Source organism: Remersonia thermophila, chromosome 1 (assembly GCF_042764415.1).
Source record: "Remersonia thermophila strain ATCC 22073 chromosome 1, whole genome shotgun sequence".
Classification (NCBI taxonomy): Eukaryota; Fungi; Ascomycota; class Sordariomycetes; order Sordariales; family Chaetomiaceae; genus Remersonia; species Remersonia thermophila.
In genome coordinates this window covers 307,667-333,443 of record NC_092217.1, presented here as the reverse complement: position 1 = coordinate 333,443, position 25,777 = coordinate 307,667, and the positions used below count along the sequence as shown (strand labels likewise).

At 60.5% G+C, this 25,777-nt stretch overlaps 7 protein-coding genes and 1 non-coding gene across 8 annotated transcripts; 6 read left to right on the top strand and 2 right to left on the bottom strand.

The window, feature by feature from the left end:
- Positions 1–489: 489 nt before the first annotated feature.
- On the bottom strand, positions 490–2,196 carry VTJ83DRAFT_92 (uncharacterized protein; the record flags this gene model as incomplete). Its single annotated transcript, XM_071014616.1, has 1 exon — positions 490–2,196. The coding sequence occupies one exon, from the start codon at positions 2,194–2,196 to the stop codon at positions 490–492; it is 1,707 nt and encodes a 568-aa protein (XP_070869445.1).
- A 910-nt stretch (positions 2,197–3,106) lies between these two features.
- Positions 3,107–3,815, bottom strand: VTJ83DRAFT_91 (uncharacterized protein; the record flags this gene model as incomplete). The annotated part of the gene is made up of 2 exons (XM_071014605.1): positions 3,107–3,282; positions 3,365–3,815. The coding sequence occupies 2 exons, from the start codon at positions 3,813–3,815 to the stop codon at positions 3,107–3,109; spliced, it is 627 nt and encodes a 208-aa protein (XP_070869444.1).
- A 392-nt stretch (positions 3,816–4,207) lies between these two features.
- VTJ83DRAFT_90 (uncharacterized protein) lies at positions 4,208–4,744 on the top strand (the record flags this gene model as incomplete). Its single annotated transcript, XM_071014594.1, has 2 exons — positions 4,208–4,210; positions 4,289–4,744. 2 exons carry the CDS (start codon positions 4,208–4,210, stop codon positions 4,742–4,744), a joined length of 459 nt encoding a protein of 152 aa, XP_070869443.1.
- A 488-nt stretch (positions 4,745–5,232) lies between these two features.
- Positions 5,233–5,318, top strand: VTJ83DRAFT_t25. Its single transcript has one exon. It is a non-coding gene; the product is annotated as a tRNA-Gln (tRNA).
- A 4,723-nt stretch (positions 5,319–10,041) lies between these two features.
- On the top strand, positions 10,042–12,471 carry VTJ83DRAFT_89 (uncharacterized protein; the record flags this gene model as incomplete). Its single annotated transcript, XM_071014582.1, has 3 exons — positions 10,042–10,324; positions 10,417–12,282; positions 12,359–12,471. 3 exons carry the CDS (start codon positions 10,042–10,044, stop codon positions 12,469–12,471), a joined length of 2,262 nt encoding a protein of 753 aa, XP_070869442.1.
- Positions 12,472–14,136: 1,665 nt separating this feature from the next.
- Positions 14,137–16,257, top strand: VTJ83DRAFT_88 (uncharacterized protein; the record flags this gene model as incomplete). The annotated part of the gene is made up of 3 exons (XM_071014571.1): positions 14,137–14,528; positions 14,606–15,978; positions 16,094–16,257. 3 exons carry the CDS (start codon positions 14,137–14,139, stop codon positions 16,255–16,257), a joined length of 1,929 nt encoding a protein of 642 aa, XP_070869441.1.
- A 2,178-nt stretch (positions 16,258–18,435) lies between these two features.
- Positions 18,436–21,827, top strand: VTJ83DRAFT_87 (uncharacterized protein; the record flags this gene model as incomplete). Its single annotated transcript, XM_071014560.1, has 4 exons — positions 18,436–18,716; positions 18,802–19,955; positions 20,020–20,261; positions 20,328–21,827. 4 exons carry the CDS (start codon positions 18,436–18,438, stop codon positions 21,825–21,827), a joined length of 3,177 nt encoding a protein of 1,058 aa, XP_070869440.1.
- Positions 21,828–23,803: 1,976 nt separating this feature from the next.
- Positions 23,804–24,911, top strand: VTJ83DRAFT_86 (uncharacterized protein; the record flags this gene model as incomplete). The annotated part of the gene is made up of 2 exons (XM_071014549.1): positions 23,804–24,118; positions 24,216–24,911. 2 exons carry the CDS (start codon positions 23,804–23,806, stop codon positions 24,909–24,911), a joined length of 1,011 nt encoding a protein of 336 aa, XP_070869439.1.
- Positions 24,912–25,777: the final 866 nt, after the last annotated feature.

Genomic DNA, 25,777 nt, shown 5'->3' with positions numbered 1-25,777 from the left:
GCAAGTCGGAAACCCGTGTCCCTCTGGGAAGGGCGGAGGGGAAATGCAACCAAACAGCGCGTTCTTGGGTTTTCGTTGGATCAGATACAACGTTGCGATAGAGGTAGGGCCTGGCTGGGGAGCATGGCAGCAAGACAAAAGGTTGAAGATGAAAAAGAAAAACAGCGGTTTCATGCCTCATGATGCATGCGACCGGATGGACGCCACTTGCATGGTAAATGATGGAAACCGGTGATTCCATCAGAAACTGGCTGGATTGTCATGATCTCGTAAGCTAAACGAAAAAAAAAAAGGAAATCATGCTACCAAACGCCATCATCCTTTCTCTCATCGCCAAGTCATGCTGGAATGTCATCATGATGAAGTCGTAAGACAAAACGCAAGTCCAACAAGGTCACCACGTCCAATCCCAAACTCCATGCTAACGCCGGATATCGCTTCTCACCAGAACCCCCCCTCCCCCCTCCCTTCGAGACTCCGTCGTTCCCGTCACGCGCTCAACCCCAACATGCCCTTCACCCTCCTGACCACCTCCTTCCTCATCGCCTCCCTCCCGTTCTTCGTCCGCTGCACGGCATCCCGGTTCTCGTACGCCCGCCGCAGCAGGTACTTCATGCACTCGCCCGTCGAGCCCCAGACGAGGTACTTGTACACGCGCGGGGGAGCGCCCTCCCCGCCGGCGCCGCGGCCGCGCGCCACCAGCTCGCAGCTGACCTCGTCGGCCATGCCCTGCAGCTGCGCAAACGCCACGTCGGGCGCGGCTCCGGCGTCGCCTGCCGACGACGCCTTGATCTCGGAGAGGATGTCCTGCGCCCGGAGCACCGACTCGCGGTTGTGCGTCGCCAGCACGACGCTCACGGCGGGAAACCCGGCGGAGTCGCCGCCCGCCGGCGGGACGAGCACGTCGTTCCAGCGCCGTCGCAGCAGCGCCTCGGCCGCGCCGTCGTACGCCCTGTCCGTGTCCGCCTTGGTGTCGTGGATCAGGTGCCGCGGGTCCGACCCCAGGTACGCGCCGCGCACGAGCTTGACGCCCAACGCGAACCCTTGGGCGTGCGCGGCCGCCAGGTGCCGCGCCAGCGTCGCGGGGGTGGCCTTGAGGTACGCCTGGTAGGTGCCGTACACGACGGCGCGGCCGTCCGGGGTCCCGCGGTTGTGGCGCCGCATGAGGTCGAGCGACCAGTCGTCGATGCCCGGCTGCAGGGCCTGCTGCTCGGCGTCGAGGAGGAGGCGCACCCCGCGCGAGGCGGCGAGCCGGCAGATCTCGTCGATGGCCGAGGCGAGAGCCGGGGTCGGCGGCTGGCGCTGGGACAGGGCGTAGAGGGCCTGGCGCCCGGCCCCCGTGAACTTGAGCGCCACAAAGTCGCCAGCCTCGGCGAGGCGGACGGTTTGGAGCGTGCCTTCGGCCCACGGGCGGATCTCGTTTTGGATGCACTCCTCGGCCGCGGCGCCGTCCGAGGCGCACGACGCGAGGTCGGCCCTCTGGGCCTCGGTGAGGACCACCTCGCGGGCATAACCCAGGATGACGCCGCCAAAGCCGATGCGCTTCAGCGAGTCAACCGTCTGCCGGACCTCGGCGGCGTTCTCGCCGGCGCAGAATTGGGCGTAAAACGTGTTCTTGAGGAGCAGGCGGAGGAGGGGGTTTTCGTCGGGGTTGAGGAGCGGCTGGGTGGTGTTGGCAAGGATCGACATGACCGCCAGGGAGGGCGGGAGAAGGAGAGGTGATGAGGACACGGTCGTCGTCATCAACGACCGAAGCACGTTGGTCAGTGGCAACACGGCCAGCGGAGATGGCGCCGCCATCGTGGGCGGTGGTTGCTCCGGTGGCGGCTGTTGTAAGTTGACGGCGCTCGCTAATGTGACGGGGGTGGAGGGCGATGAGTGGTTCGACGAGGAATGCAGAGATCGAGCCGTGGCCAGGTTTGTCGCCCGCGAGGAAAGCTTCGCGTGAGGGAGATGGAAGTTGGTCTTGGGGGTTGATGCAACGAGAGCGGGTGAAGACGCGAGGAGGGCGAGTCGGTGCGACGCCCGGCATGCGGGAAAGGTCCCGCAGAGGGACCGGGAAACCGAGGTCATGGGATGGACGCTGTTCTTCGGGGACCGCGCGAGAGCTGAGAGTTCGTAGGCCACGACCTGACAAAGAACCACCAGAGGCTGCTCGGATGGATGGGAGTGGTTGGAAAGTTCTGAACCAAACATCAAAAGCTACATACAGGCCGGAGCGAAAGGAGTGAGAGGCCCAAAGATATACTTTGCATCCCGCTTGGACTCAACCCGGCCATGGGACCTCTTTCCCCGGCATCGCAGTTCGTCGCGGTGGAACCGCACAGAAGGGCCTGACCAGTTCCCAAAAACAAGGCAGCGCATTTTCATGGAAGGCTGGCGTAATGCAGCCGGAAACCTGCCCCGGGCGCCCCTTTGTCCTGGTTCCCGTCGCCATGCTGTCACGAAGCTATCGTTGGCCCCAGATAGCTAGCTACCAGAATCCCGCAGGTAGCCGCGCTGCGGGCAGCTTATCTCTAGCCTGTCTCGGCTTTGGGCCTCCGCCGGCATATGGAGAGCCCCGCAACGAACTGCAAAGTGGAGACCGCGCCGTCATGTCTTGGGCCAAGCAGCCAAACAGCGCAAGCCGTTTCGCGATTTCGGGGCGGCTTCAATGGCTGACGAGCTCGACCATCCAAGACATCTCTCCGACTTGCATAACGCAGCTCGCTGCCGCTTGTGCAGATGTCTTGCTCGAGTCAATCTGCCATGCACCGTCGTTTCCGGTGGGGAACCGGTGGGAGGCCCCGTCGGTTGATGTCGGCGCTGCGTTCTTTGCCGACGGGGCCTCGCACAAGCCAGGGCTGGTCACGCGACCCGGGGTCCGTCCCCTCCGGCGTCCTGAAGCAGAGCAGGCGTGGGGTAGTCGTTCCTGACCGCTGCGTCGATCCGTCGGTTTGGCCTCTTACGGCCCAAGGGCAAGGACCGGCTTCGGCGCGGCACAGAGCCACCGACCGGCGCTGCTGCTGCTGCTGCTGCGGCGGCGGCGGCGGCGGCGGCGGCGGCGGCGGCGGTACAAGTGGATCGATGCGCGCAGGTGACTTGGTTCGCATGCGTTGCCTATTAATTACTGCTTTCTCGGCTGTGGCTGTCGCGGCATGCCCAGCTGCGTCCGGATCCAGTCGACGTAGCGGATCGGTCGGCCGCGCACGACTCCCAGCACGTCTTGAAGGCCGCCGTAGACGAGCCCGGCGACGAGCGCGGCTTTCGTGGTGCGCGCGGTCATGGGGAGCGAGAACCGGTCTGTGGGACAGCAAGAGTTTCGAATGTCAGCGAGCCCATTTCCTCCAGCACGCCGTGCAGCCGGGTCTCAAAGGAATCCTACTCCAGAGGCTGAACCCGCCAGCGACGGTGACACACGAGGTGATAGTGTTGAGCATGTCGGCGGTGCCGCGGTACGTGTCAAACATCTGCTCGAGGGCGAACATGGCCGTGGTCCAAAAGGACACCTTGAAGCCCATCTTGAACCCCTCCTTGATGCCGCCGTAGGCCATCTGGTAGTTCTTGCTCTTGTGGTACAGATACCACCCGGTGGTGCTGGTCGGCAGCTTGTGTGCGTGCTCGGCCCGGAACCGCAGCCCTGCCATCTTGCTGCCCTGGGCCGTTCCCAAAATGAAGCCGGTCAGGTACGACAACGTCGTGGCGATCGGGATGCGGATCGGCGCGGGCAGCGAGAGGCGCGAGTGCTGGCAGTACTCGTCGAGCTCCTCGCGCGTGGGAGCCCGACGGAGCTCTCGGAGCAGCTGGGCCGGGTCCCTATTGTCGGTGGACGTCATGTTGTGTTGATGGCCGGTCGATCTGATCGGTCTGGTCGATCTGGTTGATCTGGCGCTGCTTGATGGCGGCTCAAGGCAGCGAATCCAGAGTCTCTCTCCGTCGATCCACTGTCCCTGGCGATTTTTTGGCCCCGCGAAAATGACGGGGGACCTGGTGATGGCCCAAGCTCCCGCTCTGCCTGCAGCTGGTGGGGCTTGGCTTGGACCCTCCTTCCCTTCGCGGTGACTGGAACCAAGCCTATGTCCCGACGCTTCCAGGCTTCCAGGCTTCCAGGCTTGCACTTCAGAGCTCCCAAAAGCATTCAGGACCTGGGAGCGAGTTGATAAGCCTCCAGCCTCAATTCGACATCCCGTCTCCCGTTGGACTGGCAAGGCCATTTGTTCCATTCACCATGGTAAGACCCCTCCCTTCTCCCACAGGACCCTCCATCATCCGCCGTCCCTCTCTCTAACGAGAGGACCCCCCCCGCCAGGCTCCCAAAGCAAAAGCCCTCGACGACCTTCAAATCTCCCTCCGCCTCCGCTATGGCGTGCACATCATCTTCGTCATTGCCGAACTCGACTGGACCTTTGAGCAGCTCACCACGGAGCTCGTCTCCATCCTGCGCAACCGCTATCCCGAGGGGCTACGACGTGAGCCCGCCCTCCCGTCACTACCCGGCCTGCCTACCGCCTTGCACTCCGAAGAGGCAACCCCCATCCCTGCCGAGGGCCAAGAGGTGCGCGTTGCCTACGCCCTCCCCCAGAACCCGAACGATCTCTCCGCCGGGTGGAAGAACCTGAGGGCGCAGCCAGAGGATACGTTGAAGAAGAAGGGGATCAAGGACTGGAGCTCCCTCGCATTCGTGTTTTTAGACGAGGACGAGAGCGATTTGGACGCCAAGTTTCACGTGGTGGTGCCCAGCGTGCCCGAGGAGAGCGCGGTTTGAGGGAGCGCCACACCTCGCAGGCGAGGTTCGTTTGGGCATGGACACGACGGGGCTTTTTTTTTGGGACGAGGTGCAACGGGCATGGGAAACACTAATGCATAATTGCTCACGGGAGGGTCATTCACGGAATAAATTGGCGTTGGTTTGCTGCAATCTAGATACCAAGGAACCGCTCTGGTGCTGTTGAGAGCGACATTGAATCCGATGGGCTTGCTGCACTGCACTTCTTCTGTTAGTAGCGATGCTCTTGCCATGTCTGCTTTCTCGACAGGTGCACGGCATTACCCGGCGTCACTCGACCTGTGCATAGTGATGTCCTATGCGCGCATTCTTCAATCCTCGCCGTCCCACACCAACGGAAGCCAAACGCCGAAGGATAGTTACCTAGCAGCCAAAGCTTGTCGGAGCCGTTTCCAAGCAGGCTTGCGGTTGGCTCTGCATCCTAATAAGCTCTTTACCGGTCCGGCGTGTGGCAAACGTAACGCAAAGGTTGTGTAGTGTAGTGGTTATCACTTCGGATTTTGATGGCTGCTCCATCCTTCCGACAACCCCGGTTCGAACCCGGGCACGACCTCATTTTTGCCAAATGGGGAAATTTTACTTGTTGAGGCCAGAGGGCCGTGAGGAACCTTGGAGACGAGATTTCGTCGGGTTTGAACCTTGTTGGCCGCTATGGCTAACTACCTCCCCTTGGGCTTGGTTGCATTGTTCCAGGTTGCAACCTTGCGTTAATCCGTCCTTCTTGGTCCCCTTGGCGACGATATCCCAGTCCCGTTCTGACCCAGGCCTAATGATGCTTACCTAGACGGGTTCCCTTAGGGTCTTGGAAATTGGAAAGGAACCACGGTCCTTGAATGGGGAATGGGTGCGAGTGGATCATAGTTGGTCCCTAACCGGTATCTCATGACACCATCAGACTGCAACCAACAAGGTTCTCATCGCCGGGGGTGGCAAAGCCGCCATGGGATACGGCATATCTTGGAAGGGGTGGAGGGCCGACTTCAAGGTAGGCACTCATCCCATGTTCTGTTATGTGGGAAGGCAAAGCAGGAGCGTGGTCCTCGAGTCGGCAGTGCCCAGATATGCTGTCTTGTTCAAGGCGCCCTTGCCGAAGTGGTACACTGCGTCTTGCACTGCCAAAAGCTCGTTATCGTGGATGGGCACGAACGAGAGATTTGCCCACGTAGGCCATGGACTTGACGTATTAGACAAGTGACAGCGGCCCAGTACTGGCAGGTCTGCCCTGATCGTTGGGTACGAGTCTCTATATCGCGGCTGAGGTTTGAAGAGAAGCTTGCTAGAATAATGAAGCTTCCTGGGAGTTGATATCATGGCATGGAAAATGGATTTCTCAGCGGGTGGATAGCTCGACTAGGTCTCTCCTGTAAATGTGCCAAGGACCATTGTTGCCCATCCCTTGACTCAACAACATGTTGACAAGTTTCGATTCCACTTGAGTGAATTGTTTCTTTGAACATGAATGTCTAACCGCAGGACATGATGGATGTAGTCAGCATGGATTCAAAGAGTGACAGAACGTGCAATTCAAAGATTCTTTTCTCTTTTTCTGCCTTTTTGTTTCTTTTCTTTTTCATTCGTTTTATCTCTTATAAACCTTCAAGAGTATGTCCCTGGACTCAACTGTCCATTGACACAAGTTGTTCGGAGAATCCAAACCAACTACTCGTGTAGTGACAACACAGAGCCGATGGAGACCTTCAACCCAATAATTCAAGTCTGTACAAGAGCCAAGGAATGAGAGACGAACGGCTTTACCACAATACGTAAACAGCAAACCAATATACACACTTCAGTCAATCCCTCTGCTCTCGCCGCAATCATTTGCCTTGAACCTCCTGCAATGCTTCTCAGGGAATCAATCTCAGACAACAGAGAATCTTTTTTTCCTATCTCGCCTGGGGAACGTTGACCTCCTACCTTGCATCTGCAAGACCAGCGGCTATGGCCCGAATGGTTAGCATAGGATATGTTGGATGATCTTGCACTCGATCAACAAGATAGAATCGCATGATAGATTTCCAGATGGCATGTTAGTGTCGTCCAGTCCTAGCATCACAATGCACGACATGGCCTCGGCATAACCCGACCTAGCGTTGAAACCAGGATGACTTTCCTGATCAGGCAAGTCGCCGGAAAAAGCGACCTAGTGGAGCCAAGCAATTCTGCGAACCGATCGTCGGTGCGGCGCTGGAACGGGAAGGGCAGGAGGTCAACCCGTGCTATTCTTGGCAGGGCGGCATGTCATCCACAAGCTACATGCCATGTCCGGCGTGGAGGGAACACCGAGATCTCCACAGAGCCGGGTCCGGGAACCTGTTGAGACGGAGGTTTTGCGCCCTTGGAATCTCCAAACGATCTTTCATGGGGGAACGCGAGCGCGTGGGGGCCCAGAAAACAGCATGTGAGGATGAGGTTCGACCCCTCTCCTCCTCCTCCTCCTCCTCTTCCTCCTCCTCCGCGATGCGTGCGTCCTGCGGCGTAGACTTGGGTGGGAGCGATACAGATGAGTTCGCAGCTTCGTCGTCGAGCAGAGCAAAGCATACGTTCCGTGCTTTTCACAATCGTCCATCGGTTGCGGTTAATAATCCAACAACAGGGACTGTGCCGGTGGGTTTATGGAAGCACCAGAGGAGACCCTCCGTGACGGCAGCGGGATGTCGGGTCTCAATGGCGGCTTTTCAGTAAAGGATCACGATCCCGACAAGTCGTATTACCATCTGCACCCAATCAATCTGCGGGAACGGGATGGGTTCGCCCAGAAATCCAGGTTATCATGTGTACCCAGAGCCATGGTTCTGGATCCCGGAGATACAGATGTAGGTCATCCATCACCCAGGCTTATCATTTCCGCCGACCCAGCACGTTCGTGACAGCCATCGGCGGAGATGCGCTGGATGGAACTGAAGACTGGCCGTCCCGTTGGTACGGTCTCCAGGACGCTACGCTGCCTGTCCACGCCGAAGCATCGTCGGTCAAGACATGTGGAGGTTCCCGGCAGGTCCCCACGACGCCACGTGCCGTGTGACTGTCAAGATCTTCTGGGGTGACTGGTGTCAGCTTTCTCGGGGGTAGAGCATGTTGAACATGGATAGGCTCTCGGAAATGAGCGAGCATCCATGACGTCCATGTGTAGGCAGTACGCCACGGTTGTCGACCAATGTGTCTACATCCCCGGGCCGCTGCCGTGACAAATAGCAAGGCGCGATCCCGCAACGATAGCTGGGCTTTTTGGCAAGTACTATTGAGGATAATGGTGGTGGTGGTGGTGGTGGTGAGCGGTGAAGGTCGAGTTTTGCCTTGTTTCTCCGCCATACTACTATACCTACGCCGTGCCTACGAAGTCTCACGGAGGACAAGGGGACCCTATGGCCTCTCGAGCAGTTTCAAGGCCCTGGCTGGCGTCTTTGCTACCTGGCCGTCGAATCCTGGATTCGTCGCCAAAAACGGGAGGTGCAAAGTGCTTGACGGTGGTGTCATGATCCATCCGCCACCCCATGCTTTGGCCGATGCGACCTCGAGAACCATCGAGCCGCCGCGTTCCTGGTTGCCAGGCCAGGGCAGAAGCGGAGCACGGCGGTACCCCGCGTTCCCGGACGACCGCTGCGCTCCCTACTGCGGAGATACCCGGGAACGAGCCGTTTCTCGAGCATCGCAAGCCCGGACCAGAAGTCTCATCCTGTGTTCATACAATAGGCCGTAGATAGAGTGGGTATGAAACCTGTCTTTTGCACACCTTCACGTGTCCAGAAAAGCGCGAAGCCGCGAAGGAAGCCGCAAGAGTTCCAGTCCGGTTCTGGAATCTGGGCCGTTTGCAGGTGGATCCGCAGCAAGAGACCGGCTCTGCGACGATGGCCGTGTCGATCATCACCTCAAGCCGGAGCCAACACGCCATGCCGGGGTGTCGGGTTTGGGGGAAGGACCCGCCGGCCGAAGCTTCCTGCTGTTCCCGGCTTGGTGGTATGAAGCTGCCTGCCTTTCTTTGACAGAGGGCGTTGCCTCGGCATCTCAGCCAATCGGATGCCGCAGGCCGACCCTCCCACACCATGTACTGTAGTACTTGAACATGTTGGTGCAGCGAAGGGCGCGCGAGATAGCAGCTTCAACAAGAAGCCGAGTGAGCCAGCACGAAACGAAACATGGTCGGCGATAAACCGGACCATCATCCCTCCGCGCTAGGATGTGTGTGCTTCTCTCTTGTTCCATCAAGACGCTGTGTGTGACTTGGCATCTCGCGTCATGTGCGGGGATCGCATGCAGCACAATTTACGAAGCGTGCGACGGCTGGTCTTAAACACTTGTTGATCAACTTGGGGAGCCGTCTCTTGTACGGTGTAGCGACCACCACGCAGCCGCATGCTCTGTGTACACAGTAGGTGGTAGCATCAAGCTACAAGTAGAAACCCCACGCAGCCGCCCTCATTTGCCAGATCGGCAGCTCGCCATGCAATGGCGTGCCGTTGAGCAGCCGGGTGGTTTCAATCTGTCTCTCGTTTAACGGCCGCTAACGACCTGCCTAATCTGGGACGAGGGGGCGGCCCCAGCGAATCACAGCTCGGCGTGCCCGCCCCGGCTGCTCAACCTGCCCCCGGCCTGGCTTCGGGCGAACCAGGGGCCCTCAACGGGTGCTTTGCGTGCCAGCAAGCCAGTCTTCCTGCCATTCGCGGCACATGGATCACTCATCCCATCGATACAACCCCGGGCAGGAAAAGTCCCGGGGGGGGGGGGGGGGGGGGGGGGGACCTTATCGCGCTGTGGCATGGCCCCAACACATGGCAGCGAAGAGGGTCCCCCCCGGGGGGTGGTAGTGTTGTTAAGGCTTGCCGCAACTGGCAACCGGATAAGGGCCCATCCTCGGTGGGCTGTCCGGGAAATGGAGGCAAAGCTGCTTCCGGTTATGCCCAAGTCTAGCGTCGTCAAGCGTGGTGGGCATCTTGGGATTCTCCGTCGCGGTGCCCGGGATCAGATGCTACCAACCTGACCGGCCGACCGACCAACCAAACAACCCGGCCGAGCCCGTCTGCGACGCGCCGCTCTTATTTTAAATACCGTCCTGTTCCTCCCTTGCATGGCGCTTTCTTCTGTCTGTCCCACGAGGTTTGCGCTTCACCCGGCATCCCGCACGTTTCACGCGCCCTCGCCGATCCCTCCCCTGCCTCGCGCCCTGTCAGCAGGCCTGGGAGTGCCCCCTCGAGCCGAATCCCTCGTTGGCGGCTTTGCGGTCTGTCGTTTTCCCGGCAAGCCAACCATCGCGACAAGTGCACAACCACCTCGTCACCATGGGCGACAAGAAGAGCATCGAGGTCGACCCGGCCGCGGCGGTCCGGCCCTTCTCCGAGAGCCAGCCGGCCATTGAGGGCACCGACCTCAAGGAGAAGGAGTCCAATGTCGACCTGACGACCACCAAGACGTCCGAGGCCGCTGACGAAGAGGAGGAGGACCTCTTCAAGCCGCTGCTCATGGATGCTTCCATCCCTCACGAGGAGAACCCCCTCACCGTCCGTGCCGTCGTTGTCGGCTGCATCCTTGGCTCCCTCGTCTGCGCCTCCAACCTGTATCTCGGTGAGTCTTTTTGTCGTTCCCGCATCCGGCCCGCCTGAGACACGGCGGCGACGCATTCCAGCCTCAAGCCTCGAGACTAACGATCGTGGCAGGTCTCAAGACCGGTTTCACCTTCAGCGCCAACATGTTCGGAGCCATCTTTGGCTACGGCGTGCTCAAGTTTCTGGAGAAGTCGGGCGGCAAGATCCCCATCATCGGCGGTTTCTTCGGTCCCCAGGAGAACTCGATCGTCCAGGCGGCTGCTACGGGTGCTGGCGGCACGGGCGGCATCTTCGTGGCCGCCCTGCCCGCCATGTACCGCCTCGGCGTCATGGGCGAGGGCCGCTCGCCCATGGACGACCTGGGTGCCATCTTCACCATCACCCTGGTCGCCTCCTTCATCGGCATCTTCTACGTGACCCCGCTGCGTCGCTTCTTCATCATCCAGGTGGCCCGCGAGCTGAAGCTCATGTTCCCGACGCCGACCGCCGTGGCGCTCACCATCCGCTCGATGCACGCCGGCGCCGCGGGCAGCATCGACGCCATGAAGAAGCTCAAGTGCCTCATGTGGTCCTTCATGGCCGCCCTGGTGCACCGCGTCACGTCCTACTACGCCATCGGCATCCTCTACGACTGGCACATCTTCACCTGGATCCACATCTGGAGCGGCTACAAGAGCTGGGCCATGAACATCGAGTCGTGGGGCTGGTACTTTGAGATTACCCCGGCCTTCATCGGCTCGGGCATCCTCATCGGTCTCAACCCGGCCATCTCCATGTTTGCCGGCGCCGTCATCGCCTGGGGCATCGTCGGCCCTCTGCTCGTGCACTACGGCGAGTGCGTCGGCATCGCCCTGTTCGACGAGGACACTCCCGAGTGGGACGGCTACTACTCGTTCGCCTCGCTTCGCAACCTGGGCAAGACGACCCCGTCGCCCCGCTACTGGCTGCTGTGGCCCGGCGTCATGGTCATGGTGTGCTCGTCCATGGCGGAGCTCTTTGTCCAGTACAAGGTCATCTGGTCCGCTCTCAAGACGGTCTGGAGGGAGTCGTGCGCCGGCATCAACGACAAGCTGGTCGCCCGCGGCAAGCAGAACGCCTTCCTTGCCAAGCAGGGCGCGAAGCAGGTCAAGGATGAAATCGTCATCGAGGACCCCTTCCCGCCCGAGGAGCAGGTCAAGACGTGGATGTGGGCCCTCGGCCTTCTCGTCACCCTGGTCATCGCCATGATTGTCTTCCACTTCCAGTGGGAAACCAACCCGGGCCTCACCATCCTGGCCATCCTCATGGCCTTCATCTTCTCGTTCCTCGCCATCCAGATCGGCGGTGTGACCGATACCACCCCTCTCACCGCGGCTGCCAAGGCCTCCCAGCTCGTCTTCGGCGGTGCCACCTCGGGCGGCAGCTACACCATCGAGCAGGCCCAGAAGATCAACCTCGTCGCCGGCGCCCTCGCCTCGGGCGGTGCCGACCAGGCCACGGCCCTCGTCAGCGACTTCCGCACCGGCTTCCTCATCGGCACCTCCCCCATCAAGCAGTGGATCGCCCAGTCCCTCGGCAGCTTCATCTCGGTCTGGCTCGGCCCCGGCCTGTTCGTGCTCTTCACCTCGGCCTACCCTTGCATCTGGGACGTCAACGCCGAGGGCAGCTGCCCCTTCATGGTGCCCTCCGTCACGGCCTGGGCCGCCGTCGCCGAGGCCGTCACCAACCCCCAGGTCAGCATCCCGTGGTCCAGCGGCATCTTCTCCATCGTCATGGGCGCCGTCTCGGTCGCCCAGGTCGTCTTCCGCCACTACTACCTGGTCGGCGAGCGCGAGAAGTACCGCGAGTGGCTGCCCAACTGGGGCGCCATCGCCCTCTCGTGGGTCATTCCCGCTCCCGTCTTCGCCACCGCGGCCCTGCTCGGCGCCATCATCGCCGCTCTGTGGAGGAAGTACAGCATGCGCACCTGGGATCTCTACGGCTACGCCGTCGCTGCTGGTAAGTTCTTTGCACCAAACATGCTTTTCGTGTTCTTTCCGCAATCGATGACTGACGATGGGGTTTTCTCTTGCAGGCTTCATTGCTGGCGAGGGTCTCGGCGGCGTCGTCGGTGCGGTCCTTACCCTGGCCGGCGTCGACGGCGGCACCAAGGGCACCAACATTGCTTGCCCGATGAACTCGTGCTAGTTAGCCCGAGAAGGGGCTAGGGCGAGCGTTGCATCATGGAGAACCGTGTGCGTGCGCGTGGGGGAGCCAGGGAATGAGGGACCCTGGAGAGAGGTGATCTGGAGTAGCGGTTGCATTTCATTTTCTCTGATTGTGTTTATGTCGGAACGATACCAGGGATATGCTTTTTATTAGTGAAGATATGAGGCGGGCCATGGGCGATGATGCCTTGTAATGAAACGCAACGTTTCCAAGTTGAAGCTGCGGCGGCGGCCGCCTTTTTGCTCTGTCGGTCGTCGGTGTTGAGTCTTGGGTGCATGTTTGGTTGGTTCTTTTTTTTTTTTTTTTTTTTTTTTTGCTCCAGTGCTCGCATTCCCCCGGTCTGAATCTGTTGGACGGGCTGCAGTCCAATGGGTGTGGTTGGTGTGGTTGGTTGGTGTGTTTGGGGGGGGGGGGGGGGGGGTATGACTTGAATCGGCCGCTTCGCACGCTGCTGATGATCAAGGCCGCGATCTCATCAACTATGATTCATGATTCGCCTATGTATAGCTATGCGCTGTCTGATCAGCGTTGCTGGCTACACAGCCGCCGAAAGCTGGTGAAGCGGGCGCCGGGGGGTGGGGGCCGTCAACATCGGCAAGGCCCTTCATAGGCCAGAGGCCGCGGCGCTGAGATGTTGGGCGTCGAGCTCACAGCTGAGAAGCGCAGATCAGCATCAGGAACAAACGTCGACTTGAGCCTCAACCCAGACATGAGAAGTGGAGATCCCGCCCAAGCCTCAGGCTGGTTCACTTGGCATGCCATCGACGCAATCCTCGTCTTTCCTGCTTCCCTTTTTACACACTTCCCCTTGCGTCCCCCGGGCGTTCAGGGTGCGTTTGCCGTCTCCTGACGCCGTGCCGTTCTTCTGGCGTGGTTTTCAGCTCTCCCAGGTTCCGGATCCATGCGGTTGAGATCGCTTCCCGGTCGCCACCGGTGTGTTTTCAGCTTCTCTTGAGCGCGTCCCTCGCCCTGATTGGTCGGCGTGCTGCTTGGGGAAAAGCGCATGCAGGTCCACAGGGCTGCGCACGTGGCCCGTGCTTGGAGGTTCCATGGGATCTGGAAGGCCGAACATCAGGTGAGGGTTAGGGTTCAACCCGGCATCCATCGCGCCCGCCAAGCCGAGCGTCGGCGCAGCACAATCCACCCCGTCAACGCCCTAGCCCGCTTGCGGCAGGTTCGGTGGTTTGTCGCGCGCTCGTCGCCCCCGATCCCCGATGGGAGGTTTGTTTGTTTGACGGATGCGAAGGTGGTGGGTGGTGGTCGGTATCATGACGGTCGCATTTCCGTCAAGCAGGACGCATCCCGGCGCACCGTCACCAACCCTCCCTTTCCCTCGGCGTGCCGTCTCTCGTGGGCCCGACCAACCACGGAGATGGACAGTGAGATACAAAGACAGGTCAAACCCCCCCCCCCCCCCCCCCTCCTCCCCCCTCGTACTTCGGACCCGTCCTAGTCCAGCATGGATGCCGCCTGCAACACGGGCATTTCAGCTGGCCCCATACCCGACGGTCGTCGCCACGTTCGCTAGCGTTGCCGATTCGGGCTCCACGCTTCCAAGACAAGAGTCAGCACAGCTGTGATCGCGATTGAACTGCTGGCCCAATTGGGGTGGCACTGCCCGTCCCGCCGTTGAGATTTGACTGGATGGCTTGGAGGGGGCTAGTGAACGGCCGCCATCTAGCCTGTCATCGAGTTATGGACCCGGATTCCCGGGTCGCCGCGCCACTTACACCAGACGCCGGTTGTATAATACCGGCCGGGCCCCTCCCCCTCCGCCACCCACCCGTTCCGAGGGTGCAACCGATCCCCAGGAACGATGGTGAGCAGCCCAGTCGACGCCGGTTCAAATCCCTAACGCCATTCGACTCCCTTTCCCCGTTTCCTGCTCGCCACTGCCTTCGCGTCGCGACGGCCAAGACGAGAGGCCGCCCCAAGCGACAGCCCCGCGCCAAGGTCACCTTCAAGGAGAAGGACAAGGTCCGCCAGGTTCGCCGCCAGGGAGCTTGTCTGCGCTGTGTAGGATCCTTAAGATTCAGGTGGGCACAAGCACCTCTGCACATTTCTTTGCGCTGGGGGAGCACATGAACACGGCATGGAAACTAACAACCCCCAGAAAGTGTTCCCTCGACAACCCCTGCCAACCCTGCCTCCCATCCGCCGTCCGCGGCTTCGAGCGCAAGGTCCTTTCGTTTTGCTGCTGCGTGCGCACGCGCTTCGCAGACGTCAACATCTTTGATACGAGCATTGCCATTGTTTCCTCCGGCACCGGTAACAGCACCGGTAGCATCGGCGCCATGCAAATCGAAAATCTCATGCGCCGCATGGCCGGGCTCCTAGCCCGCATCGCCACCCCGGCCAGCTTCGACCTCACCTCGGGCGACCCGCAAGCCTTCAACCACGCCATCCTCACCTGGCTGACCGACCCGACCTCGCACCTGCCGAACGGGAGCATCGTCGGGCTGTGCTGCTCGAGCCTGCTGGGCCTGCAGTTCCAAGACAACGAGCCCGGGGCCGCGGCCGCCGAGGGGCTCGTGGAGGATTTGGAGCGCTTCCTGCTCGCCGCATCGCTGGTGCACGCCGGGTGGAAGGACAGGCAGGAGACTCGGAGAAACTGCGGCGGCGGCGGCGGTGGCGGTGCCAGCAGGGAGGAGGACGAGAGGGTGCAGACCCGCGAGCTGTACGCCGCGAGCCACATTGGCGGGTCGCGGTTGCTCCGGCGGCTGGACCGCGTGCTGACGCCGCAGTTCCTGGCGCGGTGCGGGCGCGAGCAGTGCCAGGTGCTGTTCCTGCTCGTGCTCGGCACGGCGTTCGGGGTCGGGTACGCCTCGAGCGGCGAGGTGAGCCGGAAGCTTCAGGAGCGGCGGCGGTTCGATGCCGCGGCCGCGCCCTGGGAGACGACGCCGTGGGGAGCGCCGCCGGCCGCCGCCGGGTCGCTGCTCAGCCCCGAGCTCCAGCGCAGCCCGACGCTGTGGCTGGCCATGAAGGAGCACCTCTGCCAGATGCTCGCGCACCACCTCATCTTTGTCGGGTCCATGCTGGGGATCAAGCTGGACACGACGATGGAGCGACGCATCATCGAGACGGCCGCGGCGCGGTGGAACAAGGCCGAGGAGTTCGCCTGGGCGGACGCGGTGGGGTGGCACGCGAACCGCGGCATGGCGCCGTCGGCGGGGCCGGAAGGGCCTGCCGACCTGCCGCCGTGGAGACGCGGAGCCGCGTTCGCCTCGGCGAGCGAGCCCCAGTGGAGCAGCTGGGCTCCCACCCCCACGGCGGCGGCGCCGGCGGCGCCCATGCTGGTTCCGATTCCCTATCCCGAGGTCAGGAGTTTCCTGCCGCAGATCCCGGGGACATGGGAAAATCCGCAGTCGTATTACGACATGTTCAAAGACGATCGGAAATCGACGACAGCTTCGAAAGAACCCACCTCCCGGCAAAGCCTACCGCCGACATCCCAGCCGCCTATGGGGCCCGGCACGTGGGATCAAGGTACGTCTTTTTTTTTTTTTTTTTTTTTTTTTTGCCTTTCTTTTTGATTTGAAAAACTCCACCAGCCCTATCTCGCAAGGGAATCCTGCCAAATTCTAACAGCGTCGTCTCTTAGATCCGACAGAACCTACGGAACCCCCGCGCCCGCGGCGCCAAGGAAAGCTGCGCTCCATGTGGGTTGTGCGGCCGGTCGATGCGGGCCCGGAGCACGGCCTGGTCAACTTCCACGCGAGGTTACGCGGCGGGATGGACATGGAGACGTTGAGGGCGTTTGTGTGATCGAGGCATGCCGCTTCATGAATTCATCAATGAGCCGACCACAATCTACGAAGACATGACATGACTTGGGACTTTCTGGGTCGGGATTGGAATCGGACTGTCGGAACTCTTGGGGGCTGGGCGGGCGGGTTAGGTCGGTGCACTCTGGGAGTTTTTTTTTTTTTTTTTTTTTTTTTTATGGTTTTGTTTTCCTTTTGGGCTGGGAAGATCGGCGTGGGTGGGTGTGGGTCTGTTTATGAAGCGTTGGGTCTTGGTCTCTGGCGGTTATGATTTTTTTTTTCTTTTTTACTTTGGGATTGTCACTTGATTTCCTGCCCCAAGGGAAAGATACCTTCGCTATGTAATTTAGTTGCTCGATACCCTCCAGGTGGTGTGAGGCCCAGAATGTAGTTCTGGTTGATTAATCATATCAGAAAAACGTTTCTTGTCCTCCACTGTTTGATTTCTGAGCTCTTCATCTTGGCGTTTCTTGCGTGACAGGATCCAGGGGACATGGCTTGCTCGATGCCTCCGAGCTGCTTGTAATTAACGCAACCCGGACAGCTTCAGAGAGCTAACGTGGCCTGTTTGTTTAGGAGACAGTAGAGGAGGCAGGCAGGCTGGCTGGGAAATGGGGGCACACAATGAAACGAAGGCAAGGAAGCGTGACTCATGGAGAGATTGTGTATATGCAGCGTGTTGCAGTTGCATGCGCGGGTTACGCAGTAATTAGGGGTGTTGGGGTTGGCCAGCGTTCCCATGCACGACGTCCGCCGCTAACTGGACAAGCGCCCAACAAACAGACCTAAGCAAGGCTCAGCAAGGCTCAGCAAGGCTCGGTCTTGTTGGATGGCTCGGGGAGGTGGTCATGACAGGGTTGAAAAGAACGCTGCGCTTTCTCATACTTTGAGGATTCGTGAGAAGATGGGACGAAAGACGCCCGGCGTCTTGTTTCCTAACGGGGCCCTGGTTCTCTCTCATTGATGCTTTATCCACCTCGGATGTAAATTAGACAATGTAGAGTTGCGGAATCAGCGCAATCCTGAAGTTCATTCTTTATTCTACTTCTCTGGAGAGAGGATTTGCGAATAAGGTATTCAGGTGCTACCATCCTTCATCATGTGTACCCCGGCTTGGAGGACAAAGCTTGCCACCCCTAGGTGGCTTCGATGGCTATGGGTTGCATGGTTGCTATACCACCTAGACGAGCCCCCGTTGTTTTCTGCAAACAAAACACACCAACACACCACCAACACGCAACACAAAAACCCGCCCGCTACCAATTCCCGGTTTGCACAACGGTGGGTGACAGGCCTCGTGGACGGGTCAGACTGAGGGTTGGTCTGAGAGGGTTGGTCGGCTGCGCGTTTCTGCCAGAGAGAGCCACCTGCGTCATGTACAGTGTTGATTCCCTATCCAGTAAAGTTACTTATAGTACAACTAGCTGAATTCGCTGGGTATTCAAGTACGGCGTAATATTACCTACCTACTAGCTTGCTCAGGTCTTGGTGCTGTGAAATAATTATTGAACGCACTGGTCCATCTCTGGCATTCTCTTTTCTTACATGTTCAATGCCTGGGGTAGCACCAAAACTCAAGCATGAATGAATGTCAAGTCAATGGAACGGTGGGGAACCACAATCACACGTATGCACCCCACCAGGCTTGGTGGTGGTGGAATGGAGAACAATGCCGTATTCATGGTGTATAACGGACTGCCAAGAGTGAGGCCTTCCACGTATCACGTACCAGGGCACGCACAGCCGAGTCTGGGCCGCGTCCATGGTCGATGGCCCATGACATGGCATTGGGTTCCAGACGCTTAAATAGTGCTGGGTTGGCCGACGGTTGCATCGACCCGGAGGGCAATCCATTTTCATCTTGCAATTGTAATCCTATATACTTGTTGGATGCTTTTCTACAAGTCTGTATTATTATAAGAACCTACAAAACCCCGCAGCATCGTTGAACTTGCCTCTCCTCACGCACTTCGTCATCTCGTCCCACTTCCCCCTAAGGTTGTCCATCCATCCATCCATTCATCCACCTTGTCCCAAAAAACTATATCGTACGGTCCCAAAATCAATCGTTGCGTTTGATCCGACCCGATCCGATCAGCGGTTGCTGGCAGGCCCCTCACAACGAAGTCGGTTCCTCCTTCAGGACGTTTCCTTCCCAATCCTCTCTTACCCCTGAGACATGTCCCAACCCAGAGGACGAGGCTCTGGACAGCGCGGGGGTGGTGGAGGTGGCGGCCGCGGAGGCTTTTGGGCCGGACAGGGCGGAGGCCGTGGCCGAGGCGGCGGAGAGAGGGGTGGCGGCGATAGGGGCGGCTTTTCAGGACGTGGTCGCGGCGGTGATGGCTACCGTGGCGGTGATGGCTACCGTGGCGGAGGCGGAGGTCGCGGAGGAGGTGGAGGTCGCGGAGGTCGTGGCGGTCGCGGCGGCTACGGGGGCGACCAAGGCCCGGACATCTACCAGTGAGTATTGTTCCGGCACTCGTCATGACGGACTTCTGCTTGACCTCGCCATGCTTCCCGCGGGCGCTGACCGTCTTTCTCCCAGATCTTCTTCGGGCATCCCTGCTCCCGATCCCAATGTCACAAGGGTGGAAAACACCCTCGGGTCCGGCGTCGACGTCGGCGCCCTCACCCTCAAGACCGCCGCCATGCCCAACCGGCCCGCCTTTGGCAAGTTCGGCACACCCTTGACCCTCTGGGCCAACTACGTCCAGATCACCACCGCTCCGGACCTGACCTTTTACCGCTATGACCTCTCGGTTCAACCCGCAGCGACGGGCAGAAAGCTGACCCAGATCATTCGTCTCCTCCTTGAGACCCCCGAGTTCGCTCCGCATCGCCGCGATGCGGCCACCGATTTCAAGTCCACATGCGTGACGCGCAAGCGGCTGCCGCAGGACGACTGGACCATTCCTGTGCCGTACCGCGACGAGGGCGAGGACGAACCGAGGCCGGGAGGCCGCACGTACCAGGTCCGCGTGCTCTTCACCAACACCCTCAACGCCAGCGACCTGACGAGCTACCTTGATTCCACCGACCTCTCGGCCAGCTGCGACGACAAGCTGCCGCTTATCCAGGCCTTTAACATCCTTCTCAACCACTACGCCAAGTCATCGGCAGACATCCGCCCCGTCGGCTCGGCGCGGTCCTTTCCGCTGCACGTGTCCGATGGCGGCAAGGCGGATCTCGGCAGGGGGCTCACCGCGGTGCGTGGCTTCTTCACCAGCGTGCGCGCCGCGACGTGCCGCATCCTGGTCAACGTCAACGTCACCTGCGGAGCCTTCTACAACGACGGCCCCCTCGAGGGCCTCATGCAGGCCTACGGGCGCGGCAGCGTATGGAAGCTGGCCGACTTTTTGAAGCGCGTGCGCGTCCGCACGACCCACCTGCCCGAGCGCCGAAACGGCGCCGGCGAGGTCATCGTCAAGGCGAAAACCATTTACGGGCTTGCCACACCCAACGACGGGCACGGCCTTGACCATCCGCCCAGGGTAGCTCGGTATGGTGCTGGGCCCAAGGAGGTAGAGTTCTGGCTCGACGAGAGCGCTCCGACGTCGGTGAAACCGGCCCCCGGCGCCGAACCGGCCGGCGGAGGCCAGGGCAAGAAGAAGAAGGGCGGCAAGAAGGGAAGCGCCGCTGGTCCTCTCCCGCCGTCGACCGGCGGACGCTACATCAGCGTCGCTGATCATTTTTCGAGCCGTGCGTCGTCCTTGTTTTCCCCCCGCCTTTGGCGGTCCGTCCATGGCTGACTCGGCTCTCGCAGGATACGGCATCCAAGTTCGGCCTGACCTCCCCGTCATCAACGTCGGCACCCGCCAGAATCCTAGCTACCTCCCTGTCGAGGTGTGCGTGGTGCTGCCGGGCGTCGTGGCCAACCGCAAGCTTGATCCGTTCCAAACGGCTGCGATGATCGGCTTTGCCGTGCGCAAGCCGGGTCAGAACGCGAACTTCATCGTCCGCGACGGGCTCCCCCTCGTTGGGTTGACGACGTCCAATCCCCTCCTGGTACGTTTTGTTTCTGCTATTCTCCGATGAACGGAATGGAACGCTGACACGGCCCCGACACTGCAGAAGCAGTTCGGCGTCGACGTCAAGCCCGGGCTCATCACGGTCCCCGGGCGGGTCCTCAACCCGCCCACGGTCTTCTACCAAGGCCAGAAGGCGGCCCAGGTCAGGTTCGGCAGCTGGAACATGATCAACGTCAAGTTCACCAAGAACGGCCGGCTGGGAGAGAAGCGCTGGTCCTACTTGATGATCTCGCTGCAAAACTTCAACCCGCAGTGGAGGGACGCCTTCCGCGACGGCTCCAGCCTGGCAGAAGCCGTGGAGCAGTTCCGCGAAGCCCTGATCAAGACGGGCATGACCGTGGGAGCGCCGGCGCCCGGCAGAATGATCCGCCTGAGCCGGCCTGACGACCCGGCCCTGGAGGAGCAGATCAAGATGGCGGCCATGAACCTGGACCTGCTGCTGATCATCATCCCCGACAAGATCACGGAGCTGTACAGCTTCATCAAGCACTGCGGCGACGTCAAGTACGGCGTGCGCACCGTGTGCTGCGTCGGCCAGCGCTTCGCCAAGCGGAACGACCAGTACTACGCCAACGTCGCGTTGAAGGTCAACCTCAAGATGGGCGGGGACAACCAGCTGCTCGAGCCCGCCCGGCGCGCCCTCATCGACGAGGACAAGACCATGGTGGTCGGCGTGGACGTGACGCACCCGTCGCCCGGCTCGGCGGCCAACGCTCCGAGCATCGCCGGCATGGTGGCCAGCGTCGACAAGCTCCTGGGCCAGTGGCCCGCCGTCCTGCGCGTCCAACGGCGCGCCCGCAGCGAAATGGTGTCGGACCTCGGGGACATGCTCAAGACGCGCCTCACGCTCTGGAAGAAGCACCACAAGGGGGTCCTTCCCGAGAACATCCTAATCTACCGCGACGGCGTGTCCGAGGGGCAGTACGCAACCGTGCTCGACTCCGAGGTGCCCCTCCTCCGCAAGGCCTGCGAGGAGGTGTACCCGGCGCCCGACACCAAGCGGGGCCTCCCGCGCCTGACCGTCGTCATCGTCGGCAAGCGCCACCACACGCGCTTCTACGTGACGCGGCCCGAGGATGCCGACCGCTCCGGCAACGCGCCGGCCGGCACCGTGGTGGACCGCGGCGTGACGGAGGCGCGGCAGTGGGACTTTTTCCTGCAGGCGCACGCCGCGATCCAGGGCACGGCGCGCCCGGCGCACTACATGGTGGTGCTCGACGAGATCCTGCGGGCCCGGTACGGCGCGCGCGGGGCCAAGCTGCCCAAGGACTGCCAGAGCGTGGCCGACGTGCTGGAGCAGCTGACGCAGAGCATGTCGTACGTCTACGGGCGCGCCACCAAGGCCGTCAGCGTCTGCACGCCGGCCTACTACGCCGACGTGGTCTGCGAGCGGGCGCGGTGCTACCTCAAGGGCGTGTATGACACGCCGACCCCCTCGGCGGCCCCGAGCGTGGCCGGGAGCGCGGCCACGTCGTCGCTGGCCGCGAACAACGACGACGTCCGCATCCACGAGCGGCTCAAGGATACCATGTTTTACATCTAACGTCGTTGGATGGACCTGGTCTTTTTCTGGGGGGGGGGGGGGGGGAAGAGTGTACTTCGTCATGGAAGGGGGTTGACCGTGGGAGTGGTCAGGATTCGGAAAGATTACAGAGACGTTGCGTGTTGGTCCCCCTTGGAATTTGGACAAGGGACGATATCGAGACTGAGTATATGACGCGTCACATGGAAGCGGGGAAAGAAGAAAAAGGGTTTGTTATGCGGTTGGCGGCTTGGAGAATATCCAGGGAATAGGGGAAGAGGCTTGGAGTGTCAGGCCGTCTGGATATCATGGAGATATTTTGCCTCTAACCTCGGAGACAAGATACGCATAGTGATTATTGATTTTAGTTTCCATGCTGGAGGTTTTTGGCCTCGGTACCTGATGACATGAGCGATAACCGTCCATATTTAGCACTTGGATGATAACGGCGCGATTCAACACCGAACCATCGGGTTTGTGACTCGGGTGCGTAATAGTTGAAGGCACCTAGCTGAAAGGGCACACAGCCTACTAAAGGTTTGTCGTGACGTAGAAGGCCGAGGAAGCTCACGAAGTTGTCTGCATCTTTGTTTTTGTTTTTTTCTTTTCCTCCTCGGCACATTTGTCTGTCGACGGTGTAGGCGAACCGTTCTCCTTTCCTTAATGATTCCCAGCCTCGCCAGCCTCCCGGTAACGAAGCACAGAGATCAAGGCGGAAGCGCAACCAGCCGCACCCTATCGCCTTGCCGCATGCAGATCTCTATTAGAAGGCGCTTGATAGGTAGGATACGTGAACCCTCCGCAGGCCGCAAAGGTTCCACGGGGAGCACACGCTTCTCCCCCGGGCGCGTATCCGCGGCTGGCGTCCGCGATGCTCCGGTCGGCGTGTCGCTTGCATATCATGACAGGGAGTGTTGTCAGACACGTTCCACGCGTCGTGCGGTGAAAGGGCCATCGGCAACGGGGCGGCGCATCACGTACGGAATCATATGCCCTGACACACTGGAACCCTCCCCTACACCGGCACGGAGGTGAGGTGGGATGAATGCATGCATGCATGCATGCAGCCTGTTAGGTCGTCGGCGGCCCCCTTTCCCCTCTCCTTCTCTCTCTCTTTCCATGCCGAGGCTAGCTCAAGGCAAGTCGGAAACCCAACCGTGGAGAGGTAGGTTGCTTTTCGACGACAGCTTTGTTTACCGGCACGACTCCGAGTCGCGGCAGCCGGCGCCAAGATGGGTTGCTCAGGCGAGCAGGTGTCCTAAACCCAAGGTTGCACAACCTCAGGTGATCCAATGCGGAGCTTCTTTTTTAGGTTTCAGGGGCGAGTGATTGAGACATCCAGAGCCTAAAGAGAGTGAACGACCCGCCACGAAGGGCTGGATAGCCTGATAGGTCGCGGGGTACAGCGGTTGGCGGGGCTAGGCGGTGACAGCGAGACATTCAAGAGAGGGGTAGGCCGCGTGGCCGCGTGAGAGGGGTACTGTAGGTTCAAGGGGGACGACCGCCCAGATCTGCATGTTTGCTTCGTCCTATCGCAGAAGGAAGAGGGAGGGTTGCTGATGGTGTAATGTGTGACATGAGGAAGACACGCCTGCAGGACCGCTAAGGCGGTCAAACGATGCCCGATGCCGGGTCCGTCGCTCTGGGCAACCCCTCCCACCCCTCTTCCCTGCTGCAGCTGTTGTTGTTGTTATTGCTACTGCAGCTGCCCGAGGAGGACGCGTGATGTCATCCACGAGCGACGATGACTCCTTCACCCCGGCATGGTCTCGGTTGTTCGCCCCGATTTTGGCGGGTTGGGCTTCGAACGGAGGGATCGGAGGCGGCATGGAGGGTGGATAAGAAGGCGAGGGGCCCCCAAGGTCGGGCGGGACTGAGCCATCTTCCCAACATCGACAAGCTAGCCTCCTAGCACAGCATCTTTCTTGCTGCTCTCCGTGATCGCTCTTCGCACCAGCCAGAACCCCCAGCCGTTCGTCCCTCCGCCACCGCCCGCCATGGCCTCCGCCGTCGCTGTCCCGCTCCCCATCATCCACAGCGAGCTCGGCGGGGTTCTTCCTCCGAGCGCCGTGGCTCAGCACTCGCCGCGCCACGGCCGGAGCCGGGCCATGAGCTTCAAGGGTGGGAAGAACGCACGCCAGCGCCGGTACAGCATCGTGGAGGAGCGGGACACGACCATCGCCAAGGCGCTCATGTTTGTGGTGAAGCGCGCCATTCCGAAGGAGGAGGTCGAGGAGGTGGAAGATGAGGAGGAGGAGGCGGGAGAGTACCTCGTGGCGGACCCCGATGGGTGGGTGAATGTCGCTGATGTGGTATGTGGATGACCTGCTGAGGAAAGCAAAGAAAAAAGAAAAGAAAACCAAGAAGACTGCCCGATTTGCGTGTCTCGGATGCTTACCAAGCCGACAGCTCAAGCACTCGCGCATCTCCGCGCTCGACGTCACGCTGCAAGACATTCAGCGCATCCTGGCCAACGCCACCAAGGCTCGGTTCGACCTGCGCCGGACGGCTGGCGCATCCGCCGACGGCAGCGCCGAGGACGCCTCGGGCTGGCAGATTTCGCGCATCACGAACAAGGAGCCCGCCGCCGCGCCCGTCGTGCCCGTGGGCGACAGGCTCACCGCCGAGACCCCCGACCTGCCCGAGTTTGTCGTCTTTGAGACGTCGTACCAGCGCTACCCTCTCCTCCTCGCCCAGGGCGCCATCACCCGGGCCCCCGGAGGCAGCGAGTACCGAGCTTTCGTCCCCGTGGCGGTGGACGGCGAGGGCCACGAGACGGTCCGGGCGTCGGCCGCCCCGGGCGAGGCGGCCGAGGTGAGCGTGTGGATCCACCTGCGGACGGCGCTGCGCGAGGCCCCGGAGGTGGCGTGGCGGCGCAGCGAGGGCGGCGCCGTCGTCACGTCCGACGACGTGCCCAGGAGCGTGTGGACCAAGGCGGTGGCGAGGAGGCCCGACGTTGGCGTGCTGTTTGAGGCGGGCGAGGTGCGCAAGGAGGTGCCGGCCGGCCTGCGCGGGAAGGGCGCCAAGGGCAAGGCGCGTAAGGGCAAGGCGACGCGGAAGCGGGAGAGCAGCGAGGAGGACTCGGGGAGCGCGAGCGAGGAGTAGACAAGGACGACCCGGACGAGGGTGGTAGCAGGGTTCTTCTTGGCTCTGTTTGGAGATGTGGATGGGCAAGGACAGACGCGCCCCTGATGTTGGACGAGTAGCATGAATGGACAACAACGGGCTGGGCCCGGATATTTCGACAGCTGGAAATGGCTGGGGAACAGACCATTCGCCGCCCGCTGTTCTTCTTGAAAGACTGTTTGTGAAGGTGAAGCTACCTATGTCAAGCTGGCCCGTTGATAGGACACGGGCATGGTATCCTGATTGCGAGCACCCTTGGATGGATGACTTGTCTTATACGAGCATCCGGAGAGGACGCGCCGTCATGCCTTGGAAAAATGAGGAGATGAAAGTTGGGCAGATACCTAGGTAGGCCAAGCCAAAATAAACAAATAAAAAACAAGAAATACAATAGAAATAGAACTATACAAAAGAGTCCCGGTTAGCGACTCGGCCGACAAGATCAATGAGGCGCTGTAAAAGGAGAATGACAATGCTTGTTTCCCATTGTGTTATCCGTATTGTAATTGCTCCATTCATTCATTCAGGGATCCGCTACGTTAGCGGAATTGAGTTGCTGGTTCAGGTAGGTTTCGGAGTTCAGGTGTGACCTAGGTACCACAGTATAGTATAATAGGTACGGAGCATTGCGTATGATAGGTCGTTACTTCATACACTAACTGGTACCTAGGTACTACAATAGGTACAGTTGGCTATTTGATTGTCCAGGCGGCTGGGGAACCCCAAACCTGGAACCCAGGGCCCGGCCCAGGGACGTACAAAGAGCGGGTCGGCAGGGCAGCCAACCGTAGCCAGCCGCCCAGACCGGCGGGAGGTTGAAGTGTGGGGCCGCTGCGAGGCTGAAA